This window comes from Nuphar pumila, chromosome 4 (assembly GCF_984573655.1).
Source record: "Nuphar pumila chromosome 4, dmNupPumi1.hap1.1, whole genome shotgun sequence".
NCBI classification, from domain to species: Eukaryota; Viridiplantae; Streptophyta; class Magnoliopsida; order Nymphaeales; family Nymphaeaceae; genus Nuphar; species Nuphar pumila.
The window spans coordinates 27237818-27246488 of record NC_143252.1 but is presented as its reverse complement, the minus strand read 5'-3'; the positions used below and the strand labels follow the sequence as shown (position 1 = coordinate 27246488).

The 8671-nt window shown below is 39.4% G+C and overlaps 1 protein-coding gene across 1 annotated transcript; it reads left to right on the top strand.

The window, feature by feature from the left end:
• Window positions 1-579: 579 nt before the first annotated feature.
• On the top strand, window positions 580-1917 carry LOC149839728 (pollen-specific protein C13-like). The gene is made up of 2 exons (XM_090004211.1): window positions 580-873; window positions 1272-1917. Exons 1-2 carry the CDS (start codon window positions 717-719, stop codon window positions 1592-1594), a joined length of 480 nt encoding a protein of 159 aa, XP_089860337.1. The 5' UTR covers window positions 580-716; the 3' UTR covers window positions 1595-1917.
• Window positions 1918-8671: the final 6754 nt, after the last annotated feature.

Sequence of the window (8671 nt, the reverse complement as noted above, 5' to 3'; positions counted from 1 at the left end):
ATGGGTCAAGTTTGACCCGGACCCAACCCATACCAAACCTGATAAATAAGAAGGCCCGTCGAACCTGCAGAGTCCAATTAATATATGGAGTCAGGTATGTTTTGTAAAATTTCATACTAGCCCGGCCCAAGTTAATTTTTCAATGTAAAAAAGATAAAAAAAATATTATTTTACCAAGTATGATCGAGGTCTAGTTCAGGTAATGCTTATAGGATCCTGGTATGGTTTCTCTTTTGGTGGGCAAAATTAGACCCCGGTCTGAACCCGATACCAACATCTCAAATCAAGTATGGGTCTGGTTTCACCTGAATCCAAACCAAACCCAACCCAAACCCAACCCAACCCCTTGACACCCCCTAAGCGCAATGGGCGGATAAGACTTTTTCCTCCACCATTTTCTGCTAAAACACTCTTCGTTAATGCATTCATTCTCTCATTCAAGAGAGAGAGAGAGAGGGCGGGGAGAGCATTCCAAGGAGTATCCCAACAGTTTTTTACCGAGTCTTTCTCTCCCACGGAAGCCAGCCAACCGAAGCGCGAGCGTCGGCGAGATCCACATTCTTTTGGCGTGTACGCGCTTGCCCGCTGCCCTATAAGACGCCACCCTCCCCCCTCCCCAACGAACCACCCCCGAGTTCTTTCTCCTCGCATCTCTTTGTTGTTGGGGGTGGGGAAGTGCAAAGACTCAAACCAAACCAACAATCCCCATCATCACCATGGCCGGAGCCAAGTCCCTCGCCGTCCTGGCTGCCCTCTGCTTCCTCTCGGCGCTGGCCGTCACCCACGCCATAGAGCGCTTCAACGTTCAGGGCCGCGTCTACTGTGACACCTGCCGCTTCGGCTTCGAGAACAATGCCACCATTTACGTCCCAGGTACCTAGCCCTTCCCTCTCCATCCTTTCTTTTTTATGGCAAAAAAACCCATCAGGATCGAGCCTTGATTGGCTCAAGAAGAATTAATCTCTGACATTGAGCGCAATTTCTCGAATCGAAATCACAGATGCACAGTTTAAGTATGTTGCTGTACTTATCTTTTACTGTGGGGCTCACATCTGACAGGATGTACCCCAAAGATGGTGTGGTATTCGGGTGGTGCAATCACAATCACTGATCCTCGTACAATTTCTCACATATATATTTCAAACATTCTAACTCTTAACAAACCAAGGGCTCCTTCATCTTGCTTCTTTAGTAGTCGTCATCATCATCACTGTCAGCATTATCAACTTTGTGATCAAGTTGTGCACCAACTAATCATAACATGATTGCAGGTGCGAGGGTGAGGGTCGAGTGCCGGGACAGAGTGAGCGGTCAGGTGACTTACAGCATCGAAGGATTGACCAACGAGACCGGGACATACAACATCCACGTCGAAGAAGAAAGACCCGATGAGATCTGCGAGTCCGTGCTGATCAGCAGCCCGCTGAGCGATTGCAAGGAGTTCGAGAAGGGCCGCGAGCGTGCCCGCGTCCTCCTCACTAACAACAATGGCATGATATCAAGCATCCGCTACGCCAACGCACTCGGCTTCATCAGGGACAGGCCTCTTCCCGTGTGTGCTGAGCTGGCTCAGCTGTATGAGTTGGAGATCTAGAAGGAGGAAGAACCAGGGGACAAGCTATTAAGGACCACCAATTTTAATCTCTTTTCCTCTTTAATTTCCTTCAAGTTACAATAAGAAAAAAAATGTTTTGATGTGAATCTTGCTCACCAAATACCATTCAATTATGTTCTCCTTCAATCTAATATGAATGTGGTGTTTGATGGGGAGGGGTCTAGTGCAATGAGGGTTTGGTAATGCATGTGCCTGAGTCACCCTTGTTGTGAGTCAAATTCTCATTGAGGAAATTACCAAGAGATTTGTTGCATTATTATGTGGTTCTTAATATTTAATGATTATTATGATTTGTTGGGTAATGATGTTATTTATCTCTTCACGTGGATGCATGTTATGTAGACGTATAAATGCAATTTTGATGGCGTTGGATGGATCATGTTTTACATCAATTTTGATGGTTGTTAGGATGAGCTTCTTTTCCTCCAAATCATCTGTTCCAAAAAATATGGCATTGCACAATTATGGTGCTCATGCACATCTGATGAACCCATTAATATCAGCCTCAATATCAGATGCATTTTAAACACGACTCATTGGCAGTTTAAAAATGCTAACAATGATTGGGGCTGGGAAACGAGACGAGTCGCTCATGGCTCAGCTCGCAAAAATATTTCCAAATCTTGTTCTTGGATTTTTTCTGCAAGTGACAATCTTGGGAGAAATTTAAATTTTATGTTTTTTCTCAAAAGAATATCGGAAAAATCTAGGCACATTCATGATCTAAAAATTATGAAAGCATATTTTGAAAAACTTATTAAATATGTAAAAATTTACAAAAAATAATTGCTTGCAAATTCATTAAATTATGATCTAATTGCCCATTTAGTAACAAATATAAGGCTTCCTATTTTACTACAATCTAAGTAGGGGTTTTGCTTTATTAGGATGTCTTAGTTATGTATTAGAACAGTTTTTAGTCTCATATAGATGAGGGAGAGTAGGGATGGCAGTGGACCGGGGGAAAATAGGGCCCTACCCCACCACGCCCCGCCTAGCCCCGTTTGGACTAGGGAGGGAGGACATGAAGCGGGGATGGAGGTTAAAATCAAAACATGTGTATGGATGGACTTATGCTTTCCTCCGCCCTGCCCCGTTCCCATCCCGATCCCCGCCTTTCCTCACCCTGTCCCCAATCCTTCTTTAGGGATGGCAATGAACTGAGGAGAAATGAGACCTTGCCCCGCCCCTTTTAGACCGGGGATAGAGGACATGAAATGGGTATGGAGGCAGGGATGAAGGTTAAAATCAAGACCCATGAAGAGATGAAGATGATAATGGAGGGCAGGATTTTGAGATGGGGAGGGGGTGGAGACCTTGTCCCCCACCCTGGTCCACTGCCATCCCTGAGGGAGATGGTGTACACCCACATAGTGGTCTATAAAAAGGCCTCCCAGCCTCTCCTTTCCCTCTACGAGCGAAGCATGTTATATGTTCTCCCCCGAAACACGCAGATGTGTGTTCTCGGGTCTGAATGAGCGCCACATATGTAAGGACGTGGGGCTCATTTCTTTGTGTGTGTCAGCATCACTTAACATTGGAGTCTGGTGTGTTTGCAAAGACTTAAGTACCCTTTCATGCCATTAGCACCATAAAATGATGTTTCGAGTAAAGAACAAAAATATCCTTTCGCCAAAAAGGGTTAAAATCAGCATCGTTTTTGCCCTAAGGAGTAAACTCCTCTGCTTTAACAGGAGCTCCTCGCAATATGTCACCCTAAACATTATGGATCACCCTTTGGTGATGCACTATCTGTTGTAACAGGAGCTCCGATTGATGATGCACCCTTTATCGTCGTCTGCTGCCGTTAGAGCTCCCTTTGTTGTCGTCTGCTGTCGTCGGAGCACTCATTGCCATCGTTTGTTGCCGCTAGAGTACCGTTTACCGTCGTTGTCGTCTATTATCGTCGGAGCACCCTTTGTTGTCGTCTGTTCATGAAAAGTAGTTGAACTACCAAAAAAATCAACATTTTGTCTATTGTTCATCATGATACGATGGTGCAAATATCGAATTGAGTAGACAAAGAATAACAATTTACAATAGAGATAATAATGACAAGGTCAAACTATGTAGAGTAGCGATTTACAATAGAAATCAGATAAGAAAGTAGTGATTTACAGTACAAATCAAATCAGAGAGTAGCTATTTATAGTAGAAATCAAATAAAAGAATAGTGATTTACAGTAGAAATCAAATCAGAGAGTAGAGATTTATAATAGAAATCAGATAAGAGAGTAGCTATTTACAGTAAAAATCAGATCAAAGAGTAGTGATTTATAGTAGAAAACAAATAAGAGAGTAGCGATTTACAGTAAAAACCAGATTAGAGAGTAATGATTTACAATAGAAATCAAATCAGAGTAGCGATTTACAGTAGAAATCATATCAGAGAGTAGTGATTTAGAGTAGAAATCAGATCAGAGAGTAGCTATTTACATTAGAAATTAAATCAGATAATAGCGATTTATAGTAGAAATCAGATAAGAAAGTAGCGATTTACAATAAAAATCAAATCAGAAAGTAGCAATTTACAGTAGAAATCATATAAGAGAGTAGAGATTTACATTAGAAATCAAATTAGAGAGTAGCGATTTACAATAAAAATCAGATAAGAGAGTAGCGATTTATAGTAGCAATCATATTAGAGAGTAGCGATTTACAGTAAAAATCAGATCAGAGAGTAGCAATTTATAGTAGAAATTAGATCAGAGAGTAACGATTTATAATAGAAATCAAATCAGAAAATAGCGATTTACAGTAGAAATCAGATCAGAGAGTAACAATTTACAGTAGAAATCAAATCAAAAAGTAGCGATTTACAGTAAAAATCACATAAAAAAGTAGCGATTTACAATAAAAAACAAATTAGAGAGTAGCGATTTACAGTACAAATCATATTTCTACTGTAAATCGCTACTCTCTAATCTGATTTGTACTGTAAATCGTTACTCTTTGATCTGATTTCTATTGTAAATCGCTACTCTCTGATCTGATTTCTATTGTAAATCGCTACTCTCTAACTTTATTTTTATTATAAATCGCTACTGTCTGATTTGATTTCTACTGTAAATCGCTACTCTCTTATCTGATTTCTACTGTAAATCACTACTTTCTGATTTGATTTCTACTGTAAATCGCTATTTTCAACCGAGAGAGAATAAAAAAAACCACAGCCACTCAGAGAGAAATCTTATTATTTTTTTCAACAGTTACAAAAGAGAAAGAAAACAAAACATTTATACAAGGCAAGGGTGACAACCCTAAATCTAAACAAGTTGGGTCTGATCCATAAGAAACCGAGTCTCAAACATAAGCCCAAAAAAATTTTGTTCACAACTCCACCGGAGGAACCCCCAGACCCCCCTTTCTGTAAGACAAAAAACTATGAATCAGGCTTCACAACTCATCAGGCAGGAACGAGAAGGCGGCCATGTTTTATAACACAAGCTAAAAACAAAGGCAAAATGTGTAAATCTATTTACAAGGAGTGGGAGGACATTTTCATCCAACGCATATCTATCTTACCAGAGGATATTTTCGGCAAAAGCATATCTACCTTTTTATATGTTATTTTATTATAAAGTCATCGTGGGCAACATTGGCATATGAATTATCGTGGGTCCCAAGATATTTTTCCGTACACACAGGAACACGCAATTTGCGTTTCGGGGAGAACACACACCACCCTCTCCTCTACGAGGCACAAGTATCATAGTTCTCTTTATTGGGATCAGTGAAAAAAGGAATTACTTTTGAGTTGCTTAATTAAAAAGCTCTTTATTAAGAACCATGAAAATTAAATTGGCATTTTGTTTATTGAAAAAGGTGTCCTTCATGCTAACATTATAAGCATGTATTTTGTCTAATATTTATCAAAAATTTGTGAGAAATTGAAATATAGTTATTTTTTGAAAATAACATGTTTTAAATACTTATTTTTTTGTTTTACTAATGTTTTTTTTGCATGATTTTCAAAATATGGGTGAGATATGTGACTGTGTGTAAAGAGCTCATAAATCTCATTCGAACTTGTAAAATAGGTTCGCCAAAGTCAAACACAAACTTCTCACCCAAATTTCTCAGAACTGACTATTTATTTCATGGAATTACGTCTTGTCTGAGTAGCATACAAATAATGCACGAAAAAATGGATTCATCTATTATGATTTGCCACCTATGGAGTTTTTTTCCTTTTTTTATGCCTCCTATAGAGTTATTCAATGAACTTTTTTTTATCAAGGAACCCTGACCGATAACCGGGTCACTTAGTTTGGCAGCAGGGTACCAGAGGAGTTAGGTGGGCACCAAAGACAGTTATATGATGTGGCAAGAGGGATGAAGTTTTGGCCTACATTTCGGAGAAGGGAGTGGAGGGTGGCGATGATTTAGGCTGGGAATCAGCCAACTCCAACTTCTGAAAACTTCACGTTTGAACTCTCCTTAGAAAGAGGAGGTATTTACGATTCCTTCATTCACAAGGATTCTGGTAAGTCCCTGAATATCAAAAGTTTCAAAAAATTTACAACATTTACCACAATAAATATCCTATTTTGACTCTCCTTCATCCTACTCACACAAAGTCCCTTTAAGGTTGTCTTCCATTGGCATTCTCAATCTCAACAGAAAAGAGGTAACATTGTAATTTTGTTCTTGTTCCTTTTTTTATCTTTTTGAAAGAAAAGATATAGGTTGATTTATATTAGTTTATTGGTAATAAATCTCTCTCTATATATATCAGTTAAAGAAGATCCTCCAGTCGTTTGGTTCTTGCAACTGATTATGAACACACCACTATAGATTGCTGGAATGCAACAATGTTGGCCAAATTCTTTTCCATTGCTGGTTCTTTTTTGTAGTAACTCTGGATGGCATCCCTAGAAAATCATACATCCAACTAGAACAATATTATAGATTTTGTAATCAGTTGAACACTCCCCAAGAACCTTGCTGGGGTGATGGCCTTGCTTCTTGATTCTAAATACCACAACTTAGGAGCAAATTGTCCAGAATATGACCCTAACAAATGGAAAAATGCTCCCATAATGCTAGACATAAGCATGTGTTTGTTCATGTACCTGTCTCTGTTGATTAGCAAAGTTAAAATTGAGGTCAATATGCTTTCTAGTAAAAAAAAATTTTAAGTATGCATTAGAAAAGCTAAAGGCTAGTTCAGTAGCTTTCTGTTTTTTAGACAGAGAAAGTTGGGGGTAGTCTGACCCCTACCAGTTATTCAACCATACGATGGGGATTCAAACTTGCAACGTCCCAACACAAGGTGGCGTGCACTAACTGCTCTTGCCAAACAAGCGAAACCCCCATTGGTTAGTTCAGTATAAGGATCTTCTGCTTGAGTTGGTTGGCTTGTTTTGGCACCCGCTTGGTACAAACAACTCTTATATTGCACAGATATCCCTGTTTAGTACAAATCCTCCATGAAACGTGAACATTAGCCTTGGATGCGTGAGGAAGCAGCCCTTGGAGCACGAGACCGTGTGAGTGCGTGTATAGTGCCGACAAACGAGTCTGGTTGGTGTTGTTCGTTATGGCTTGCAATCATCAACCAGTCTTCATATTGAGGTTGAAAGACCTTGTCCCTTTGGTGGCAAGGTTATGCAGAGGTTGTGCCCATGAAATAGCTATTCGCTTCATAACACGCGAGGCTAAGGCATTCATACACTCACCAAGCTGGGGGACAGGCCGCACCTTACCCGACTTACAAATAAATATGAAATTATATGCACACAGATAATGTGTGTTTGTACATATGGAAATATGTATTTGTACATATGGAATTGTGGCTCATCATGTCAAGTTCAATAGCTCAGTGACAAAATGTAAAAAATAATTGTATTGCATGCAGTATTTTCTACTTAACGTAGAAACTGCTAGATAAAAGCCTCAGTTAGGTATACACAAATAATGCACATTGAAATAGCCCCACATAATTCATGTATTTATTACAAAAGCATTTAAAAACATAGCAGAAGTAAACAAGAGGGTGGTGTGTGTTCTCTCCCGAAGATGGTTGTTAGCCACAGTGTGTGTTTGGGGGTCTCAATGAGCGCCACGTATATAAGCACACGGGGCTTGTATTCCCGCGTGTGTAGGCATCACTTAGCATCAGAGTCTGGTACAGTTGCAAAGACATAAGTACCCTTTCTTACTATTCTCCCCATGAAACGATGATTTGAGAAAATGACAAAAATGTTCTCTATTCAAAAAAAAGAAAACGACGGTTTGAGAAAAGGACAAAAATATCCTCCATTCAGAAAGTAAAGGATGATGTTAACTCTTCAAAGTTCAAATGTTCCATTTTTGCCCTAAACAGTAAACTTTTGCACCATCTACTGTAATAGGAGCTTCTTTTGACGATGCAAACTTTGCCACCGGAGTAGCAGCCTTTGCCATCGTCTCGAGTTGAGGTTCCCACCATGGTTTTTAGCTTGTGTTGCAACACATTGCCACCTTCTTGTTCCTGCCTTGTGTTATAAAATATTCCTGGGTTCACGATCGACTGGTTCGATCATTGGTGGGCGTCATAGGGCATTTGTCGACCATCTCTTTTTACAGTCTTCTCTTGTTTTTCGTTGTCGTTAGGCATTATGAAAGAAAGAAATGACACACAAACATTCCAACAAGTGCCATTAAGGCATCGTGAGTACCTTTCCATATCATCATGCTATCGTTGATGAATGTATGTCGTCATGAGTGCCATTAAAGCACTGTTTTGCTATTGCAGGTGGATCTTGTCCTTTCGTTGGTTGAAAACTTAATGATATTTATAAGACGTTGAGACATGTTGACAAGAATGCTTGTTTACAAATGCGAGGAAGTGCCTCTACCCCATCCAGTATTCTCCATTCACTCAGTATATCCAATATATCGCAAATCACGGTTATAGTAACATACTACCAATTTGTGAGATATTGTTTTGTTTGTTAATATCGATTTGTAAGCTATTATGTTGAATTTTCGTATTGATTTGTAATATGTTTTGTGATATGTATATCGATTTGTAAGATATTATGTGTTTTGTAGTAACGATTTGTAAGCTAT